Raw genomic sequence first — 23,327 nt, 5'->3', positions numbered from 1 at the left:
GAGAGAGATGGAGAAAGCGAGAGATGGAGAGAGAGAGAGATGGAGAAAGCGAGAGATGGAGAGAGAGAGATGGAGAAAGCGAGAGATGGAGAGAGAGAGAGATGGAGAAAGCGAGAGATGGAGAGAGAGAGAGATGGAGAAAGCGAGAGATGGAGAGAGAGAGAGAGAGAGAAAGCGAGAGATGGAGAGAGAGAGAGAGAGAGAAAGCGAGAGATGGAGAGAGAGAGAGAGAGAGAGAAAGCGAGAGATGGAGAGAGAGAGAGAGAGAGAAAGCGAGAGATGGAGAGAGAGAGAGAGAAAGCGAGAGATGGAGAGAGAGAGAGAAAGCGAGAGATGGAGAGAGAGAGAGAAAGCGAGAGATGGAGAGAGAGAGAGAAAGCGAGAGATGGAGAGAGAGAGAGAAAGCGAGAGATGGAGAGAGAGAGAGAAAGCGAGAGATGGAGAGAGAGAGAGAAAGCGAGAGATGGAGAGAGAGAGAGAAAGCGAGAGATGGAGAGAGAGAGAGAAAGCGAGAGATGGAGAGAGAGAGAGAAAGCGAGAGATGGAGAGAGAGAGAGAAAGCGAGAGATGGAGAGAGAGAGAGAAAGCGAGAGATGGAGAGAGAGAGAGAAAGCGAGAGATGGAGAGAGAGAGAGAAAGCGAGAGATGGAGAGAGAGAGAGAAAGCGAGAGATGGAGAGAGAGAGAAAGCGAGAGATGGAGAGAGAGAGAAAGCGAGAGATGGAGAGAGAGAGAGAAAGCGAGAGATGGAGAGAGAGAGAGAAAGCGAGAGATGGAGAGAGAGAGAGAAAGCGAGAGATGGAGAGAGAGAGAGAAAGCGAGAGATGGAGAGAGAGAGAGAAAGCGAGAGATGGAGAGAGAGAGAAAGCGAGAGATGGAGAGAGAGAGAGAAAGCGAGAGATGGAGAGAGAGAGAGAAAGCGAGAGATGGAGAGAGAGAGAGAAAGCGAGAGATGGAGAGAGAGAGAGAAAGCGAGAGATGGAGAGAGAGAGAAAGCGAGAGATGGAGAGAGAGAGAAAGCGAGAGATGGAGAGAGAGAGAAAGCGAGAGATGGAGAGAGAGAAAGCGCGAGAGATGGAGAGAGAGAAAAAGCGAGAGATGGAGAGAGAGAGAGAAAAAGCGAGAGATGGAGAGAGAGAGAGAAAAAGCGAGAGATGGAGAGAGAGAGAGAAAAAGCGAGAGATGGAGAGAGAGAAAGAAAAGGCGAGAGATGGAGAGAGAGAGAAAGCGAGAGATGGAGAGAGAGAAAGAAAAGGCGAGAGATGGAGAGAGAGAAAGCGAGAGATGGAGAGAGAGAAAGCGAGAGATGGAGAGAGAGAGAAAGCGAGAGATGGAGAGAGAGAGAAAGCGCGAGAGATGGAGAGAGAGAGAAAGCGCGAGAGATGGAGAGAGAGAAAAGGCGAGAGATGGAGAGAGAGAAAAGGCGAGAGATGGAGAGAGAGAAAAGGCGAGAGATGGAGAGAGAGAAAAGGCGAGAGATGGAGAGAGAGAAAAGGCGAGAGATGGAGAGAGAGAAAAGGCGAGAGATGGAGAGAGAGAAAAGGCGAGAGATGGAGAGAGAGAAAAGGCGAGAGATGGAGAGAGAGAAAAGGCGAGAGATGGAGAGAGAGAAAAGGCGAGAGATGGAGAGAGAGAAAAGGCGAGAGATGGAGAGAGAGAAAAGGCGAGAGATGGAGAGCGAGAAAAGGCGAGAGATGGAGAGCGAGAAAAGGCGAGAGATGGAGAGCGAGAAAAGGCGAGAGATGGAGAGAGAGAAAAGGCGAGAGATGGAGAGAGAAAAAGCGAGAGATGGAGAGAGAGAAAAAGCGAGAGATGGAGAGAGAGAAAAAGCGAGAGATGGAGAGAGAGAAAAAGCGAGAGATGGAGAGAGAGAAAGCGAGAGATGGAGAGAGAGAAAGCGAGAGATGGAGAGAGAGAAAGCGAGAGATGGAGAGAGAGAAAGCGAGAGATGGAGAGAGAGAAAGCGAGAGATGGAGAGAGAGAAAGCGAGAGATGGAGAGAGAGAAAGCGAGAGATGGAGAGAGAGAAAGCGAGAGATGGAGAGAGAGAAAGCGAGAGAAGGGGTAGAGATAATCTATTCAGATCTGCTCCTCAGGAAAACTAAATAGCTCCACTAAAGTCTTTACCTACTAACTCTACTCAACACAAGGCCCAGGGGCCACATCTGGACCGCAAGCTACTTTCTTGGGGACCACAGACTGATATCTGATTCCCATCCAGAGGACTTATTCCCTATTGGAACAATTACGTTTATTACCATTGCATATTACAGGCCACATATCTTGGAGTAACCAATCTACATACAGGACGCAACAACTCCAACAACTAACATAGAATGCTGGCAAATATGTTAATGAGCCCCCAACACCACACAAATAATATTTTGTACAATGTGGACATGACTCAAAATGGCCACCTATAACAGCAGCAAGACTCCGGCATCAGACTGTGCAAAGCTAGCATACACTGCACCTGCTAATTTGGGGTAAATTGACTACTGGTAAAAGTCAGCGGTTGTTGGTAGTGGCTCTGTAAACAAACCCAAAGAGTGGATTGCAGTCTGTCCTTCTCCAGACTGCGTTCAAGGTAAGGAAACAAATGTCAATTCTCTATTATGGGTAAACTATCCCTGTCTTCTGTAAGACCTAAACTACTAAAACAAGCCCAAAAACAAATCACCCCATTACTAGACACAGAACGAAGACAACTGACAAACTGGCAGGGTTCCCTGGACTTGTCCAATAAGACATTTTCATTTTCCATCGGGAAAACATTTGAAATGTTTTCTGTTCTTACGGGCCTTAATGAACACAATTCAGGTCCCCGTGGGTTAGGTACTACTACCCACCTTTGTGGTGACTGCGGTCGGGGGCGAGCCCTTGGCCCCTGATCCTGGTGATCCTGGGGAGCCTGGCGAGCCGGGGTGCAACGAGGCGGAGGGAGGCGGGCTGGACAGGCTGGTCTTGGTAGTGGAGCCGGAGAAGGACAGCTTGAAGCTGGGGCTTTGGCGGCCCGACAGACTACTGGACTTGCCCAGAACTTCCTTCTCGTCTGAGTCTTTCACTGTGGGGTGGAGAGACCGAGATAGACAGTTGTAGGAAGTCAGTTTGACCATTTTTAAAGACACAACTTACTTTCTTCTCAGTACATAAGAGTATGTCAGATACTTTCGAATGAATGAGCTGCGCTTACATTTAGTTAACTCACAGTAAGAGAACCAATTGAATAATAAGTACAAATTCCAAGCTAATCCACGCGTAACTAAAAAATATATTTCACATAACTGGCCTGGGTCAAATACATGTTTTGCCAGGAATTCATGCATTCTTTCCCTGCGACTTACGTTTCTTCCTCTCCATGAACTTGCTGATGGGGTCCATGAGGTCTTCGTTCTCGCCGGCGCCGCCGCTACTCTTGGTGGTCTTGTTGTCCGAGGGGGGCACCACCGCCTCGCCGTCCTCCAGCTCGTCCTCGTCCGCGTTGAACCACATCTCCTCGTCGTCATCCAACGTCCGCGCGTCCCGGCGGAACCTGTGGTTCCTCAGGATCGACCTCATGCTGTGTGAGGGGAGGTGACCAACGGTTAAATCTGACCATGACTGTAGAGCTTTTTTACAGATACATAATGAATAGCAATCAATAAAGAACCGGCAGATTCCAAACTGTAAAAATGGTCAAACTATTGGTAAAGTCAATAGTGGAGGGGCATAAATATAGCGGCCCCCCATGCACTTATCACAAATTCCACATTTGTTAAGTTCTCTGTAGTGTACAGTGCTCTCCTTTACTCTTTTCTTGTATGGTCATTAGCAAAATATGCATGATCCCAATTTTACATCCAAGATGGCGGCAATTTGAAAAAAATGAAAAAGATTGTGCTGATTTGATGGCACATTGTACCATGTCGCGTGCAGTAGTTTAAACAGTCAGTGGGTAGTGCTAAAAAAATCACATATCTGAACTCTGACATCTTTATCAACGTTTGACATTAGATCGAGTCAAAAGAAGATCGCAGCACTAGCCAATGGGAATCCTTCAAAGCCAAAGACAACCACTCACTCACCCTGTAGCTAACGGTAGTCATTCCCAAACAACCACAGCTAGAATGAACACCAACTCCAAACATCACTAGCAGAATTTTGATTCCACTGTCCTTCCTTCCATCCATTCGATCATTCATCCACCCACCTTCCATCAATCCATCCCCCTCCCTACATATTACAGTAGTCTTTACTATCCGACACGACAGTGGTAGGCTTGATTACCAACAACGACGAGACGGCCTACAGGGAGGAGGTGAGGGCCCTCGGAGTGTGGTGTCAGGAAAATAACCTCACACTCAACGTCAACAAAACTAAGGAGATGATTGTGGACTTCAGGAAACAGCAGAGGGAACACCCCCCTATCCACATCGATGGAACAGTAGTGGAGAGGGTAGCAAGTTTTAAGTTCCTCGGCATACACATCACAGACAAACTGAATTGGTCCATACACACAGACAGCATTGTGAAGAAGGCGCAGCAGCGCCTCTTCAACCTCAGGAGGCTGAAGAAATTCGGCTTGTCACCAAAAGCACTCACAAACTTCTACAGATGCACAATCGAGAGCATCCTGGCGGGCTGTATCACCGCCTGGTACGGCAACTGCTCCGCCCTCAACCGTAAGGCTCTCCAGAGGGTGGTGAGGTCTGCACAACGCATCACCGGGGGCAAACTACCTGCCCTCCAGGACACCTACACCACCCGATGTCACAGGAAGGCCATAAAGATCATCAAGGACATCAACCACCCGAGCCACTGCCTGTTCACCCCGCTATCATCCAGAAGGCGAGGTCAGTACAGGTGCATCAAAGCTGGGACCGAGAGACTGAAAAACAGCTTCTATCTCAAGGCCATCCGACTGTTAAACAGCCACCACTAACATTGAGTGGCTGCTGCCAACACACTGACACTGACTCAACTCCAGCCACTTTAATAATGGGAATTGATGGGAAATGATGTAAATATATCACTAGCCACTTTAAACAATGCTACCTTATATAATGTTACTTACCCTACATTATTCATCTCATATGCATACGTATATACTGTACACTATATCATCGACTGTATCCTTATGTAATACATGTATCACTAGCCACTTTAACTATGCCACTTTGTTTACATACTCATCTCATATGTATATACTGTACTCGATACCATCTACTGTATCTTGCCTATGCTGCTCTGTACCATCACTCATTCATATATCCTTATGTACATATTCTTTATCCCCTTACACTGTGTACAAGACAGTAGTTTTGGAATTGTTAGTTAGATTACTTGTTGGTTATTACTGCATTGTCGGAACTAGAAGCACAAGCATTTCGCTACACTCGCATTAACATCCGCTAACCATGTGTATGTGACAAATAAAATTTGATTTGATTTGATTTATCCCGGATCGGGAAATCTTTTTGCACCACATTGTAAAAACAATTGACACATGACAAACATACACAAAAACAATATTACCCGTCCAGTTTGGGGTTGTCAATATATTACCTGTCCAGTTTGGGGTTGTCAATATATTACCTGTCCAGGTTGGGGTTGTCAATATATTACCTGTCCAGGTTGGGGTTGTCAATATATTACCTGTCCAGGTTGGGGTTGTCAATATATCACCTGTCCAGTTTGGGGTTGTCAATATATTACCTGTCCAGGTTGGGGTTGTCAATATATTACCTGTCCAGTTTGGGGTTGTCAATATATTACCTGTCCAGGTTGGGGTTGTCAATATATTACCTGTCCAGGTTGGGGTTGTCAATATATTACCTGTCCAGGTTGGGGTTGTCAATATATTACCTGTCCAGGTTGGGGTTGTCAATATATTACCTGTCCAGGTTGGGGTTGTCAATATATTACCTGTCCAGGTTGGGGTTGTCAATATATTACCTGTCCAGGTTGGGGTTGTCAATATATTACCTGTCCAGGTTGGGGTTGTCAATATATTACCTGTCCAGGTTGGGGTTGTCAATATATTACCTGTCCAGGTTGGGGTTGTCAATATATTACCTGTCCAGGTTGGGGTTGTCAATATATTACCTGTCCAGGTTGGGGTTGTCAATATATTACCTGTCCAGGTTGGGGTTGTCAATATATTACCCGTCCAGGTTGGGGTTGTCAATATATTACCCGTCCAGTTTGGGGTTGTCAATATATTACCTGTCCAGGTTGGGGTTGTCAATATATTACCTGTCCAGGTTGGGGTTGTCAATATATTACCTGTCCAGGTTGGGGTTGTCAATATATTACCTGTCCAGGTTGGGGTTGTCAATATATTACCTGTCCAGGTTGGGGTTGTCAATATATTACCCGTCCAGGTTGCGGTTGTCAATATATTACCCGTCCAGTTTGGGGTTGTCAATATATTACCTGTCCAGGTTGGGGTTGTCAATATATCACCTGTCCAGTTTGGGGTTGTCAATATATTACCTGTCCAGGTTGGGGTTGTCAATATATTACCTGTCCAGGTTGGGGTTGTCAATATATTACCTGTCCAGGTTGGGGTTGTCAATATATTACCTGTCCAGGTTGGGGTTGTCAATATATTACCTGTCCAGGTTGGGGTTGTCAATATATTACCTGTCCAGGTTGGGGTTGTCAATATATTACCTGTCCAGGTTGGGGTTGTCAATATATTACCTGTCCAGGTTGGGGTTGTCAATATATTACCTGTCCAGTTTGGGGTTGTCAATATATAACCACCTGTCCAGTTTGGGGTTGTCAATATATTACCTGTCCAGTTTGGGGTTGTCAATATATTACCTGTCCAGGTTGGGGTTGTCAATATATTACCTGTCCAGGTTGGGGTTGTCAATATATTACCTGTCCAGTTTGGGGTTGTCCTGCCTCTCCCTCTGCTGTTCGTAGCGCAGCTTCAGTCCTTTAAAGGTCTGCACATAGTTCACGTCCTCCAGAGCCTTCCAGTAGTTCTCCACTATGTGGGCCGTCAGGGACTTCACATCCTCCTGGGGGGAACGGGAGAGTATAAAGGGAGAAAGAGAGAGAGGGAGGAAGGGAGAGGAGGAAGGGGGGAGGGAGGCAGGGAGGGATGGGATGGGAAGAGGGAGAACGTACCAGTCTTGTTTAATACAATGTCCTGTGTCATGTATATATGCGCACATTAGTACGTGTACTCTAATGAAATTTGTGGATTCGGCTATTTCCAGCAACACCTGTTGCTGACTGGTGTATAAAAATGGAGCACACAGCCATGAAATCTCCATAAACAAACATTGACAGTAGAATGACCTTACTGACTTTCAACGTGGCGCCGTCATAGGATGCCACCTTTCCAACAACTCACAGTTCATCAAATTTCTGCCCTGCTAGAGCTGTCCCGGTCAACTGTAAGTGCTTTTATTATGAAGTGGAAACATCTAGGGGCAACATCTGCTCAGCCACGAAGTGGTAGGCCACACAAGCGTAGAAATTGTCTGTCCTCGGTCGTAACACTCACTACCAGTTCCAAACTGCCTCTGGAAGCAGCAACAGCACAAAAACTGCTCGTCTGGAGCTTCATTAAATAGGTTTTCTTGGTCGAGCAACCGCACACAAGCCTAAGATCACCAAGTGCAATGCCAAGCGTCGGGGCAGGAGTGGTGTACAGCTCAAACAACATTGGGCTCTGGAGCAGTGGAAACGCGTCCTCTGGAGTGATGAATCAAGTTTAACCACCTGGCGGTCCGATGGACAAATCTAGGTTTGGCGGGTGCCAGCAAAATCCCACACCATCACACCTCCTCCTCCATGCTTCAGGGTGAGAACTACACATTAGGAGAAAACCCGTTCACCTACTCTGCGTCTCACAAGACAAAAATCTAAAATTTGGACTCAAAAGACCAAAGGACAGATTTTCACCGGTCTAATGTCCATTGCTCGTGTTTCTTGGACAAGCTAGTCTCTTGTTCTTATTGGTGTCCTTTAGTAATGGTTTATTTGCAGCAATTCGACCATGAAGGCCTGATTCATGCAGTCTTCTCTGAACAGTTTATGTTGAAATGTCTCTGTTAGTTGAACTCTGCGAAGCATTCATTCAGACTACAATCTGGAGTGCAGTTAACTTTAATGAACTTATCCTCTGCAGCAGAGGTAACTCTGGTTGTTCCTTTCCTGTGGCGGTCCTCATGAGAGCCATTTTCATCATAGAGCTTGATGGTTTTTGCGACCACTTGAACAATTTTCCAGATTGATTAAGATGATTATTAAACAGCATGATCATTAAACAGGTGCGCCTTGTGCTGGAGAAAATAAAAGGCCACTAAAATGTGAGGTTGTCACACAACACAATGTCACAGTTGTCTCAAGTTTGGATGGAGTGTGCAATTGGCATGCTGACTGCAGGAATGTCCACTAGAGCTGTTGCCAGATAATTAAATGTTAATTTCTCTATCATAAGCCACCTAACCACTTGTAACCACACCAGCCCAAGACCACACCCGGCTTCTTAACCTGCGGTATCGTCTGAGACCGGCCACCCGGATAGCCGAGGAAACTGTGGGTTTGCGCAACTGAATTTTTTTTGCACAAACTGTCAGAAACTCCCCCTGGGAAGCTCATCTACATGCTCGTCATCCTCACCAGGTTCTTGAGTGCCCCGCAGTGTCAGTGGAGTTTCAGTTTGGACTGGTATAAACTACAAACAATGAATTGCAATTTTATCGATGGCAATTGCATTTTATCGATGGCAATTTGAATGCACAGAGATACCGTGACAAAATCCTGAGGCCCATTGTTGTCATTCATCCACCTCCAACACCTCATGTTTCAGCATGATAATGCACGGCCCCATGTCGCAAGGATCTGTACACAATTCCTGGAAGCTGAAAATGTCACCCATTCAGCATGTTTGGGATGCTCTGGATCGACGTGTACGACAGAGTGTTCCAGTTTCCGCCAATATCCAGTAACTTCACACAGCCATTGAAGAGGAGTGGGACAACATTCCACAGGCCACAATCAACAGCCTGATAAACTCTATGTGAAGGAGTTGTGTCGTGCTGAATGAGTCAAATGGTGGTCACACCAGATACTGACTGGTTTTCTGATCCACGCCCCTATTTTTTTTTTTTTTTTTTTAAAGGTATCTGTGATCAACAGATGCATATCTGTATTCCCAGTCATGTGAAATCCAAAAATAAAGGGCCTAACAATAAAAAGTTAAATCACAAAAAGACGAGACATCGGAAGCGGAAAAATACTCACCACGCGGACATACTCAAACATCTCTATGATGGCTGAGTTCATGAGGTTGTAGCGTGCGCCGTTGTTGAGGAAGGCCTTGACCACGGGTTCAAACAGGAAGTTCCTTATGATGTAGCGGTTGTAAAACTCGTCCTTCAGACCAATGATCCGCCGCATGAAGCGCAGCGCGCCTGGAGAGGGGGGGGGGGGGGGGGGGGGGTGTAGGAGGAGAGAGAGGGTGGTGTAGGAGGAGAGAGAGAGGGTGGTGTAGGAGGAGAGAGAGAGAGGGTGGTGGAGGAGGAGAGAGAGAGGGTGGTGGAGGAGGAGAGAGAGGGTGGAGGATGAGTCAGCACTGTGTGACAATATAGCATCCATCCCTGTCTGTACAAAGCAGAGTTAGACCCAGAGACTCCGCACAACACCTGCCACCAAAAGCCCGCCGTGCTGACAGGCCAAGAGACAAGTCTATCATGTTGACTTTTATGTCAAAGGGAAGGTGACGTCAATTGCACGATGGCCGTTACTAGTATCGCTAGATAGAAACTAGCTAGTGATTTCACATCAGCTACAGTGCATTTGGAAAGTATTTTTCCACATGTTACATTACAGCCTTATTCTAAAAAGGATTCAATTAAATTGTGCAAACCCACAGTTTCCTCAGCTATCCAGGTGGCTGGTCTCAAACGATATCGCAGGTGAAGCCGGAAAAAGTATTTAATCCATTTTAGAATAAGGCAACATCCTGATTCATCTTATTATTATTATTATTATTATTTATTATTATTATTCACTCAAAAAAAGGTTGATTATTTTGGTTTCTATTACAAAGTAGGGCTATGTCATTGCAGGTCGTAACCGCATTTGAAAAAACGATGCCACTCTAGCAATTGAAGGAGTAGAGAAATAAACGTGGCGGCATTGGAAAACTGGGATCACAACTGGGATCACAACAAAGGCCAAAACGGCTTTCAAAATACATTTGCGAAAACTGCTTTGAAAAGTGTTTTCCTGTGATGCATTAAGATGTGCTGTGCTTTGACGTCATGTCAGAATACATGTTTCCCTCCCTATGACTCTTGCAACTTCAATGCGCCTGGAGGGGAATATTTCTCTGGCACAGATGAGGTAAATAGGTCAACTGCTCTTCTATGGGGCTGTCTGATTTAGTTTTAATAACAGCATTATTATGGCAGAAATAGTAGCAGTGGACAGTTCCATCCTGAGAGAATGACTTAGCCAGCAGCTACACGCCGCTGCCACAGAGATGTGCATTACAGACCTGTTAATTCCCTTCCTCTGAACATCGGAGCGTCCGCAAACAATCGTGCATGTCAGTTCAGTGCACGGTGTAAGAGAAAGTAAAATATTTGAGAAATACATTTATTTGGGAATATATTTCTTAGAACAGAATGTTATTCAATTATTGCACCAACGAGTGTCTGCGTTGCCAAGGGCTGAAATAGAAGTCAGTTCTATTTCTGACGCAGATCCCGCTGCCAGCCCCGTCTCTCCCATCTCCTCATTGGTTTATAGAAGCAAGTACCCACGTGCCATCGCCTCATTGGTTATACCCACGTGGGTGACTGAAAGACGAACGAGGTCAGTGGCGGTAATGCACCTAATTTATGAAAGTTTGCAATCGCAATATAAAGTCAAGAGAAGAAAAAGCCTAGAAGGAGGAGAGATATGTAAACTAGAAACGATTCGGTTGACCGTTTTATGTGTGGATTAATTGGCAGAGTAGAGGACCTTGTGCACTTCAGGTAAAATAACAACTCAATGTTTATATCCCAGGACAAATTAGCTAGCAACAGCAAGCTAGCTAAAAATGACAAATTAGCTAGCAAGTGCAAGCTAGCTAGCTAAATTGCCATAAATGTTTAATGCTTATCGACTTGTCCCTAAAATAAAATAATTGGTTCAGAGTTTTGATATTTTAACCTGCGCGTCGTGATCTCGTTTGGTGTGGGGGGACAAAATACATTTATGCACAATGGTGAACGTGCACAGCCGGTTTGGGTTCCGTGTCAGGGATGCAAACTGCTGAGGGCCCAAAATGGTGACACCTTTTTTTTTGTTACACTGAAACATGCAAATAAAATCCCTGCTAGGGGGAAATGCAGATTTTAGCTAATTAAACAACAAAGAATATGATCTACATGATCAGTCTCTGTGTGTAGAATAAAAAGTGGTTCATGTGAACCTGACTCACAGCTAAAACATGTAAAGAAAGCAATCTAATGGTATTTGTTACCTAGACTTTACTGTAAGTCTTGAGAACAAAACAATAGTCTAATATTGCAGTTAGCCATGATGGCCTTTACAATAGAATGCTTGTTACCATGACAGCCGTTATAATAGAATGCTTGTTACCATGACAGCCTTTATAATAGAATGCTTGTTACCATGACAGCCTTCAGAATAGAAGGCTTGTGACCACACACACATAAATATTGCACTTGGGGAAAAAACATCTTAAAGTAGAAATAGAATGAAACAGGCATTCTATTGTTGCTCTATTATAGTGGCCACTATAGTAAACATTGATCAAGTGCACAAGGCTGTGTTTAAAAATAACGTTCACCGAGTTTAAAAAATATATAATCCCCCTCATTCACACGTGTTACTGTCAGGTTCAACACAACAAAAGCAATATCTTTGGGCTACACATTAGTACATTGTACACTTTCTGCCTGTGGACATCTGTTCTACAAAGTGCCAGCAAAAGTGAGAAAGAGGGAATGTGTGTGGTGTTCCTTTCACCTCTATAGTGGCATCCAGTTTAAGCCAGGCCCAGCTCCAGCTACACTTTAACCCTGAATCTACTTGTTTATCAAGCAACACCTCATTTTCACCTAATTCTCCCATTCTGAAAATGAACCACATACTTTAGAGGGAAAAAATGTCATTTCACAGATAGTAGTTAGTTAGCTAGTGAACATTTCACACGGATTACCAGGGTCCAGTAAGCACTAACGTGTTATAACTTGAGGAATGGCAAGGAGTTGTATACCAGTAAATACTATAGCCAATTGGTTAGGTTACTAACGTTAGCTGTCTGACTCTTTGCAAGCAAATATTCACAGCATAAGCTCAATTATTTGATCAGATAAGTGTTGCTCAACATTTCTCTGGATAGCTAACGGAGCTCCAGCTAGCAAGATACTTAACAATGCTAACAATACTTGTTCCACAACACTTTCTCCCCTCACCCCTGCCAGGTGTTTTTTTCAGATATAGTTCATGAAGTCTCCGTGGTCAGGCTGCTCACCTAACGTTACCTTCATCACCCCCGTCTCCGTGGTCAGGCTGCTCACCTAATGTTACCTCTTCGTTATCGTTCAGGGGACGCGCCGATGCTGTAACTAGTAAGTTGGTTGTCTCTTCTCTCTTCAGTCGAGGTGCTGCGCTTCATTCTGTTGTTATGTGAACAATTGGCTGAGCCTTGGATACAGACAGTATTGCTCCAAATGCGCATCACTCAACCTCTTACAGACAGTATTGATCCAAAGCCCCTCCCAACCTTTTCTCATCGGATCTACACAAATCGTGAAGGTCACCTATTTTGGATTCAAAACGGCAAATTTCACCTAAAGGTGACTAGTTTGCATCCCTGAACAGTGAACTTTAACCCCTGACTTTACGGTGTGTGTGTGTGTGTGTGTGTGTGTGTGTGTGTGTGTGTATATATAGGACTCACAAAGGGCCAGGAAGGCGTGCTGCGAGGCGGTGAGCACCAGGACACGGCGTAAGACGTCCTTGTTGATGATGTAGTTCTTGATGTGGTAGGTGTGGTGTTCCACGCAGAACGTCAGCAGCTCCAGGATCAGAGCCAGCAGCTGAGACGTCTGGAAGTCATCTGGGGGAGAGAGGTGGTGTTTGGGGGGGTTCATAACTATCATAAAGCACAGTGGCTCATATGGTGAGCGTGTGTGTGTGTGTAAGATTGGTTGTCACTCACTCACACATACAGTAGCTCATCTCAGGTGAGCGTGCCTGTATGTATAACTTTCAGTGAATGTGTTCTCATGATAAACAGAGAACTCACACATTTACAGTGGGCCATGGTCAGGTCAAAAACAATGTCATCTTTGCACACACACGTACAGAGGATTGATGACTCACCTTTGCTGAGTTTGTCGTCTGTGGTGTTGGCCAGTAGAGGAGCAGAGAGGATGTGCATGCAGTGCTTGTAGAAGAAGCTTAGGAACTCAGTCTTCTCCGTTTTCTGCAGAAGGACCAGAGACAAACTGTCAGTTACAAACACTCCCAAGTAAAAAAAAAAAGCTTCAACAAAACACAGGAGATCTACACCAGGGGTTAGACGAGAGAGGCCTGGTCTCCGGACGAGAGGTGTGAGAAGGAGCTAGACTTTCGTTGATGATGACAAGCATGTTCCCGGGTGAGGTTTGTTAGCTCAGGGTGAGAGGTGTAAAGAAGGGTGAGAGGTTAAGAGGAAAGAAGCTCTACTCACATTGGCGGTAGCCAGCATGTTCTCAGGGTCCACCAGGGTGCGCAGTAGGCCCATCAGCTGCACGGCGCCACCCAACTCGGGGTCCGTGTCACAGATCATGTGCTCGATGATCAGGTTGATCAGCAGAATGTCCTGGGAGAGACACGGTGGGAGATACAAGAGAGACTTTAGACAGACACCATTAGCACTGCTCCCCTAGGGACAGATCTGGGATCAGCTTCCCCTCCCCCAAACCTAACCTTAAAACATTTGTGGGGGGAAATGCAAAACTGACCCAAGATCAGCGTCTAGAGGCAATATTACCACTAGCACTCATGCTACCTTTAAAAACACATAGGCGACTCAAAGAACGTCAGACCGGATGACGTGAAAACGTGGACTACCCTACGTTGATAGGCAGTTTGCCTGGCTGGCTGATTTGAAGAACATGCTAGCTTAGCTACATCCAAAATTCCAAACTGAAAAAAATATGGCACTTTGAACATCCAAACTTCCTAGCTAAACTGTAGGTGATGTTGCTAAACATATCCTGAGACATTAAAATGAGCCTAGCTATTGCTTTAGTTAGTCTTCATGACTAGTCTTATGCAAACAGAAGGCAAAATGTTCAACATTTTAGGCATCACTGTCTGACATCAGGTTTCGTCCTGGTATGATGAGTCGCCTATGTGAACGCAGCATCATGCACAATGGTGGCGTTCCAGGTCATTTTTATTGCAGTCAAGCTGTGCAGATTACCAAAGGATTCAAGATCAAAGCCTGGAAAGGTGTGTAACGTCTCAGGAAACTCATTGATGGGACATAAGCCTAGAAATATTCTGAAATGCACAGCAGCGCGACAGCAAAAACGACAACCTGGAACGTCACCCTCACGATGTTCCAACCAGTTCAGGGAACAGAACCGAAACCCGGAAAATAATGACATTTTGAGGAACGGAAACAGAACTGAAAGGGATCTCTAGTGTTTCCGGAACAGTCCGTTTATTTGGTTGTTTCATATTTGTCCCATTTCGATAGTCCAACTCTGAGGTTAGCATCTCGGATGTCCTACTAAGGGAATGCAGGGGTGTATTCATTAGACAAACCCCATAGCAAATTCAGTTCCAAATGTTTTGCAACGGTAACCGTTTAAACCAAACGGAAAACATTTTTTGCAAAGACAATGAGAGTGTCTATTGCACAAATTCAGGCACAGTTAAAGTTGTTTTTGTTACACCTTAGCCACATACATATAAACTCAGTTTCACAATTCCTGACATTTAATCTTTGTACAAATTCCCTGTCATTAGGTCAGTTAGGATCACCACTTTACTATAAGAATGTGAAATGTCAGAATAATAATAGAGCAAATTATTTATTTCAGCTTTTATTTCTTTCATCAAATTCCCAGTGGGTCAGAAGTTTACATATACTCAATTAGTACTTGGTAGCATTGCCTAGCCTTCCACAAGCTTCCCACAATAAGTTGGATGAATTTTGGCCCAATCCTCCTGACTGAGCTGGTGTAACTGAGTCAGGTTTGTAGGCCTCCTTGCTCACACACGCTTTTTCAGTTCTGCCCACAAATTTGAGATGGGATTGAGGTCAGGGCTTTGTGATGGACACTCCAATACGTTGACTTTGTTGTCCTTACGCCATTTTGCCTCAACTTTGGAAGTATGCTTGGGGTCATTGTCCATTTGGAAGACCCATTTGAGACCAAGCTTTAACTTCCTGACTGTGGTCTTGAGATGTTGCTTCAATATATCCACGTAATTTTCTAGATGCCATCTATTTTGTGAAGTGCACCAGTCCCTCCTGCAGCAAAGCACCCCCACAACATGATGCTGCCACCCTCGTGATTCAAGGTTGGGATGGTGTTCTTTGGCTTGCAAGCCCCCTTTTTACTCCAAAGATAACTATGGTCATTATAGCCAAACAGTTCTATTTTTGTTTCATCAGACCAGAGGACATTTCTCCAAAAAGTAAGATATTTGTACCCATGTGCAGCTTCAAACCGTAGTCTGGCTTTTTCGTGGCAGTTTTGAAGCAGTGGCTTCTTCCTTGCTGAACGGCTTTTCAGGTTATGTTGATATAGGACTCGTTTTACTGTGGATATAGATACTTTTGTACCCGTTTCCTCCAGCATCTTCACAGGGTCCTTTGCTGTAGTTCTGGGATTGATTTGCACTTTTTGCACCAAAGTACTTTCATCTCTAGGAGACAGAACGCGTCTTCTTCCTGAGCGGTATGACAGCTGTGTGGTCCCATGGTGTTTATACTTGCGTACTATTGTTTGTTCAGATGAAGGTGGTACCTTCAGGCATTTGGAAATTGCTCCCAAGGATGAACAAGACATGTGGAGGATGAACCAGACATGTGGAGGTCTATAATTTATTTTCTGATTTCTTTTGATTTTCCCATGATGTCAAGCAAAGAGGCACTGAGTTTGAAGGTAGGCCTTGAACTACATCCACAGGTACACCTCCAATTGACTCAAATGATGTCAATTAGCCTATCAGAAGCTTCTAAAGCCATGACATAGTTTTCTGGAATTTTCCAAGCTGTTTAAAGGCACAGTCAACTTAGTGTAATGTAAACTTCTGACCCACTAGAATTGTGATACAGTGAATTATAAGTGAAATAATAAATAAAACTATAGTTTGTTCATTTTTATTTCACCTTTATTTAACCAGGTAGGCTAGTTGTGAACAAGTTCTCATTTACAACTGCGACCTGGCCAAGATAAAGCATAGCAGTGTGAACAGACAACACCACAGTTACACATGGAGTAAACCATAAACAAGTCAATAACAGTAGAAAAAAAAGAGTCTAAATACATTGTGTGCAAAAGGCATGAGGAGGTAGGCGAATAATTACAACTTTGCAGATTAACACTGGAGTGATAAATGATCAGATGTGCAGGTAGAGATACTGGTGTGCAAAAGAGCAGAAAAGTAAATAAATAAAAACAGTATGGGGATGAGGTAGGTAAATTGGGTGGGCTATTTACCGATGGACTATGTACAGCTGCAGCGATCGGTTAGCTGCTCAGATAGCAGATGTTTGAAGTTGGTGAGGGAAATAAAAGTCTACAACTTCAGCGATTTTTGCAATTCGTTCCAGTCACAGGCAGCAGAGAACTGGAAGGAAAGGCGGCCAAATGAGGTGTTGGCTTTAGGGATGATCAGTGAGATACATTTGCTGGAGCGCGTGCTACGGGTGGGTGTTGCCATCTTGACCAGTGAACTGAGATAAGGCGGAGCTTTACCTAGCATGGACTTGTAGATGACCTGGAGCCAGTGGGTCTGGCGACGAATATGTAGCGAGGCCCAGCCGACTAGAGCATACAGGTCGCAGTGGTGGGTGGTATAAGGTGCTTTAGTAACAAAACGGATGGCACTGTGATAAACTGCATCCAGTTTGCTGAGTAGAGTATTGGAAGCTATTTTGTAGAGGACATCGCCCAAGTCGAGGATCGTTAGGATAGTCAGTTTTACTAGGGTAAGTTTGGCGGCGTGAGTGAAGGAGGCTTTGTTGCGGAATAGAAAGCAGACTCTAGATTTGATTTTAGATTGGAGATGTTTGATAGGAGTCTGTGAAGGAGAGTTTACAGTCTAGCCAGACATCTAGGTACTTATAGATGTCCACATACTCTAGGTCGGAACCATCCAGGGTCGTGATGCTAGTCGGGCGTGCGGGTGCAGGCAGCGAACGGTTGAAAAGCATGCATTTTGTTTTACTAGCGTTTATGAGCAGTTGGAGGCCACGGAAGGAGTGTTGTATGGCATTGAAGCTCGTTTGGAGGTTAGATAGCACAGTGTCCAAGGAAGGGCCAGAAGTATACAGAATGGTGTCGTCTGCGTAGAGGTGGCTCAGGGAATCGCCCGCAGCAAGAGCAACATCATTGATATATACAGAGAAAAGAGTCGGCCCGAGAATTGAACCCTGTGGCACCCCCATAGAGACTGCCAGAGGACCGGACAACATGCCCTCCGATTTGACACATTGAACGCTGTCTGCAAAGTAGTTGGTGAACCAGGCGAGGCAGTCATTAGAAAAACCGAGGCTACTGAGTCTACCGATAAGAATATGGTGATTGACAGAGTCGAAAGCCTTGGCCAGGTCGATGAAGACGGCTGCACAGTACTGTCTTTTATCAATGGCGGTTATGATATCGTTTAGTGCCTTGTGCGTGGCTGAGGTGCACCCGTGACCGGCTCGGAACCCAGATTGCACAGTGAAGAAGAGCCGGGTGGGATTCGAGATGGTCAGTGATCTGTTTGTTGACTTGGCTTTCGAAGACCTTAGGCAGGGCAGGATGGATATAGGTCTGTAACAGTTTGGGTCCAGGGTGTCTCCCCCTTTGAAGAGGGGGATGACTGCGGCAGCTTTCCAATCCTTGGGGATCTCAGACGATATTAAAGGAGGTTGAACAGGCTGGTAATAGGGGTTGCGACAATGGCGGCGGATAGTTTCAGAAATAGAGGGTCCAGATTGTCAAGCCCAGCTGATTTGTACGGGTCCAGGTTTTGTAGCTCTTTCAGAACATCTGCTATCTGGATTTCGGTAAAGGAGAAGCTGGGGAGGCTTGGGCGAGTAGCTGCGGGGGGTGGAGCTGTTGGCCGAGGTTGAAGTAGCCAGGAGGAAGGCATGGCCAGCCGTTGAGAAATGCTTGTTGAAGTTTTCGATTATCATGGATTTATCGGTGGTGACCGTGTTACCTAGCCTCAGTGCAGTAGACAGCTTGGAGGAGGTGCTCTTGTTCTCCATGGACTTTACAGTGTTAACAATGTAGAAATGTGTGGAGTGGTTGAAAAACGAGTTAATGACTCCAACCTAAGTGTATGTAAACTTCCGACTTCAACTGTAGGTCCCTCCCCGCTTAATTGTGTTTTCTTATGTTTGGTTCATATTAATACACATCCCTGGTATAGGTGAGAGCTGTACTCACGTCGTCGTTCTGCTGGGACTCCTGCATGACAAACTCTCGTACCATAGAGGGGTTGTACTCCACCAGATAGGAGAAGATATCAGTGGCCGCACCACGCACCTGCACATCATCCATCCCCTGATGGCACAAACACACACCACATCAGTCACAGAACACAATGGAATAGAATATTACGGAGTAGAACAGAATAGACTAGAATAACAACATCATAAGTAGTTAGTGAAGGAAAAAAAACATGTGAATTTGTTAGTAATTGTTAAAGGCCGATGGCACCGTAGTACGGCTGGTCAAAAAAGATCAGTCAAATGCTTGAGCGGTATTTGATTTAGTTTGCCTGGTCAAATGGAACGCTTCCAAAAGTTATTTTACCATTTCTGACCCTGACGCCCAAGCTTAATCAACTGATTGTTGACTGATTGATTTTATTCCAGTGTCATACACCCATTGGTGGCCAGCTGTGCTTTGGCAAAGTGGGTGGGGTTATATCCTTCCTGTTTGGCCCTGTCCGGGGGTGTCCTCGGATGGGGCCACAGTGTCTCCTGACCCATCCTGTCTCAGCCTCCAGTATTTATGCTGCAGTAGTTTGTGTCGGGGGGCTAGGGTCAGTTTGTTATATCTGGAGTACTTCTCCTGTCCTATTCGGTGTCCTGTGTGAATCCAAGTGTGCGTTCTCTAATTCTCTCCTTCTCTTTCTTTCTCTCTCTCGGAGGACCTGAGCCCTAGGACCATGCCCCAGGACTACCTGACATGATGACTCCTTGCTGTCCCCAGTTCACCTGGCCGTGCTGCTGCTCCAGTTTCAACTCTTCTGCCTTATTATTATTCGACCATGCTGGTCATTTATGAACATTTGAACATCTTGGCCATGTTCTGTTATAATCTCCACCCGGCACAGCCAAAAGAGGACTGGCCATCCCACATAGCCTGGTTCCTCTCTAGGTTTCTTCCTAGGTTTTGGCCTTTCTAGGGAGTTTTTCCTAGCCACCGTGCTTCTACACCTGCATTACTTGCTGTTTGGGGTTTTAGGCTGGGTTTCTGTACAGCACTTTGAGATATCAGCTGATGTACGAAGGGCTATATAAATAAATTTGATTTGATTACATGATCACTAAATACTGGACAATTTAAACACTTCACCAATCCTCTCTTCCACAAACATGTGTAAATATTGTACTATAAATTTGGCCTCCTGTATCATACTGATGTTAACATGTTTATTCTGTTCTGAGACATTTACTTTATGTTGCTATTATTATTTATTGTTGCATTGTCCAGAAGGAACCTGCAAGCAAGCATTTCATTGGACGGTGTTTGCCATACATACAACTAATACAACTTTAAAATTACACACAGACCATAATCATGGCAAGAACAGCTGCCCGTATTTCACATTTTTACAAACAATACATTTCTCCTTCTCCCCAAGACTATGAAAATAAAAATCCTCAAACACTTTCAAGTATTTGTTGTGTATGACCCAGGTCTGGAGTGCTGTGTGGGCTCTCACCAGTACCACCTCTAGTGCAGGGAGAATGCCCATGTTCGACAGCGTCTTGAAGAAGGCTTCTCTGTTTTGAGGTTGTAACGTTTGGGAGAAGGCGCAGAACTCCTTTAGGAAGTTTACCTGTGGAGAAGAGAACTTCATGTTAGCCAATGACTACTATACAATGTGTGAGAAAGGTGGTAATAATGGTCAATTTTGTCCAAATAAACCCTTGTGCTTGATTCACATTATAAGGCCAAGCCAAGCCCTACCGGCCTGGTAATGCGACCTAGTTTGGTCGGGCCCATAGTGGGAGTCCGGCATTAGTTGCGTCTGTGCGGATGTCAGTTGGCGTACCAGTTCGTATCGCTTGTCGTCGTCTGTGGCCTCGTCTGTCAGCTGTGCAAAGAGGTCTGTCAGGAACTTCTCATCGTCCTGACCGTGAAGGATAGAAAAACAAGAGAACAAAGGTTGAGGAGGAGGCATAAAGTTGTACATGGACACAGATCTGTCCATTCTTGGGTTTGACTCCCAAATGGCTATGGTTGGAGAGGGGTAAGCTGATCATAGCTCTGTGCCTATGAAGGCAATTTGTATCTGAAGTTTGCATGGTCAATAGGTCTGCTGATGTTTAGCTGTTCCACCATGCAGTGTTAACCCTGGGGTTGTTTCAATAGGCACGAAACAAGATAAAATAATTCAAAAAAGAGGAAGTACTACCGTTCCTTGTCCAATAAGAACACTCATTTTAACTTTTAGTTGAAAAACATTTGAGCTTAACAAACCTGACTCACTGTAAGAGGAAGTTGAAAACCGTTTCCTAGATAAAAGGACCTTTATGAGAAGTCCTTATCAGTGATGGGAGGGGGGAAATGATTGTTACATATCGGCATATTTATTTTCTTATATTGCCATATATATTTTTTCATTAATCACAATATTCTTTTTGCACTAGTGGGCAGTACCTGTGACAAAACTCTGTTTCCTTCTACAGCACGTTCTCCTCTTTTTAAAATGGTGAGCCAACATGTTTTCAGCACTTATTTCCATGACTGATCAAAAACCTAGTTTTGGAATGGCTCTCGCTTATCCCACTGCAGCAGACATATAGTGAGCAATATGTTTGGAACATTTAAAATAGCAGAATTGAAATTAGAATTAAAATTGTAATATACTGAAAAAAAAATATTTTAAAAACGCAACATGCAAAAATGTCTACGATTTTTACTGAGTTACAGTTCAATATAAGGAAATCAGTCAATTGAAATTCATTAGACCCTAATCTATGGATTTATCACGACTGGGAATACAGATATGCATCTGTCAGTCACAGAAAACCAGTCAGTATCTGGTGTGACCACCATTTGCCTCAAGCAGTTTGACATCTCCTTTGCATAGAGCTAATCAGGCTGTTGATTGTGGCTTGTGGAATGTTGTCCCACTCCTCTTAAATGGTTGTGCGAAGTTGCTGGACATTGGCGGGAACTGGAATGCGCTGTCATACACGCCGGTCCTGAACATCCCAAACCTGCTCAATGGGTCACATGTACGATGAGCACACAGGACATGGAAGAACTGGGATAATTACAACTTCGAGGAATTTTGTTCAGATCCTTGCGACATGAGGCCGTGCATTAAAATGCTGAAACATGAGGTGATGGCGGCAGATGAATGGCACAACAATGGGCCTCAGGATCTTATCACGGCATCTCTGTGCATTCAGATTGACATCGATAAAATGTAAGTGTTTGTTGTCCATAACTTATGCCTGCCCACACCATAACCCCACCATGTGGCACTCTGTTCACAACGTTGACATGAGCAAACCACTCGCCCACACGACACCATACACGTGTTCTGCAGTAGTGAGGCCGGTTGGACATAACTGCCAAATTCTCTAAAACGATGTTGGAGGTGGCTTATGGTAAAGAAATTAAATCAATTCTCTAGCAAAAGATCTGGTGCACATTCCTACAGTCAGCATGCCAATTGCACGCTCCCTCAAAACATCTGTGGCATTAAGTTATGACAAAACTTTAGAGTGGCCTTTTATTTTCCCCAGCACAAGGTGAGCCTGTGTAATGATTATGCTGTTTAATCAGCTTTTTGATATGCAACACCTGTCAGGCTCACTAGTGTATGGACAATATCTGGGATCTTTTATTTCAACTCATAAAACATGGGTCCAACACTTTACATATTGTGTTTATATTTTTGTTCAGTGTATCAGCACCTAAGCAATTCCTAGTCACAACATTTTTACCATAGTTAGTCTAGTTTTAGAGTCAACAAATTAACTTTTCTTATTGGACAAGCCCAGCTAGTCCCTCACTGCTTCAGTCTGCTTTCTTCCCTTTGGTGCCTGATTAACACAGCCCATGTCTGTCCGCTTCCCCCCAAACAGCATAACCTGTTTACAAAACACTCTTCCGTTTCCACGGAGACTAGCGTACACAAACAAGGTGTGGAGTTGACAGTGCAACAACCATAAGGTCACTTGACCATAAAAGCAGCCAATCATTGACCATGGGTACAGCACATACAAGACAAAGTAAAAAGCACAGGCTTCCTTTATAGTGAGAACACACAGCAGTTATTTATACTGGACTTTATCTGGTGCCTCTGTAATGACACAAATGCTGACCATTTATTTTAGTTCCAAGGGGTGTGGTTAGGACCAGGAGAATGAACCTCTGGGCTCTAGGTATGGTTCATATAGCCTGGGTACCAGTCTCCTTACTAGCTAATCCACTTCCTGTACTCCATGTCATGTGCCAAAGACACTGGCCTTTCTGCCATCTTCAAATACGAACACTATCAATAATGAGCTTGAGATCACCATCACAGTTATCGTCCAATCACAACGACTATGCAAATATTGGAACACTATCACTTTCTCTTCACAGAACATGTTGGTATCTGGTTGCTAAGCAACAGTTTGTTTGTCCAGATGAAACCAGTCTGTCAAAAGTTTGTAGCTCACAGCTCACATGCATAACGCAATTCAAACCACAAAATACCTTAAAATACAACAACTGGCCTAGCTAACTGCTAAATGTTTATTTTTGACTTTGTTATAACTTATAATTCTATTTAAGGCTCCACATGTCATCATGGAAAATATTCAATGTTACTTCCAACAACCAATGAGCAACTCCACTGTAAATCCAACACATATTGAATGTTGAGATTGCCGAAAGGCAAGGAGTGGAAC

The 23,327-nt window shown here is 44.5% G+C and overlaps 1 protein-coding gene across 3 annotated transcripts in view; it reads right to left on the bottom strand.

Moving 5' to 3' along the window:
* LOC110529180 (serine/threonine-protein phosphatase 4 regulatory subunit 3) overlaps window positions 1–23,327 on the bottom strand; it is a 30,116-nt gene that overhangs the window by 1,486 nt on the left and 5,303 nt on the right. For 2 of the 3 annotated variants that reach the window (XM_036984736.2, XM_036984738.2), the window contains exons 5-14: window positions 20,471–20,548; window positions 20,138–20,254; window positions 18,631–18,747; window positions 13,698–13,829; window positions 13,349–13,451; window positions 12,924–13,082; window positions 9,245–9,414; window positions 6,866–7,008; window positions 3,343–3,557; window positions 2,848–3,062 (exon numbers count right to left, since the gene is read on the bottom strand). In XM_036984736.2, coding sequence (XP_036840631.1) covers window positions 2,848–3,062; window positions 3,343–3,557; window positions 6,866–7,008; window positions 9,245–9,414; window positions 12,924–13,082; window positions 13,349–13,451; window positions 13,698–13,829; window positions 18,631–18,747; window positions 20,138–20,254; window positions 20,471–20,548 — 1,449 coding nt within the window. The remainder of the gene's footprint in view (window positions 1–2,847; window positions 3,063–3,342; window positions 3,558–6,865; window positions 7,009–9,244; window positions 9,415–12,923; window positions 13,083–13,348; window positions 13,452–13,697; window positions 13,830–18,630; window positions 18,748–20,137; window positions 20,255–20,470; window positions 20,549–23,327) is intronic. The other variant, XM_036984737.2, reaches the window with a different exon arrangement.

This window comes from Oncorhynchus mykiss, chromosome 8 (genome assembly GCF_057628025.1).
Source record: "Oncorhynchus mykiss isolate SJ-2025 chromosome 8, ASM5762802v1, whole genome shotgun sequence".
Lineage (NCBI taxonomy): Eukaryota > Metazoa > Chordata > Actinopteri > Salmoniformes > Salmonidae > Oncorhynchus > Oncorhynchus mykiss.
This window is presented reverse-complemented; position numbering and strand designations above follow the sequence as displayed.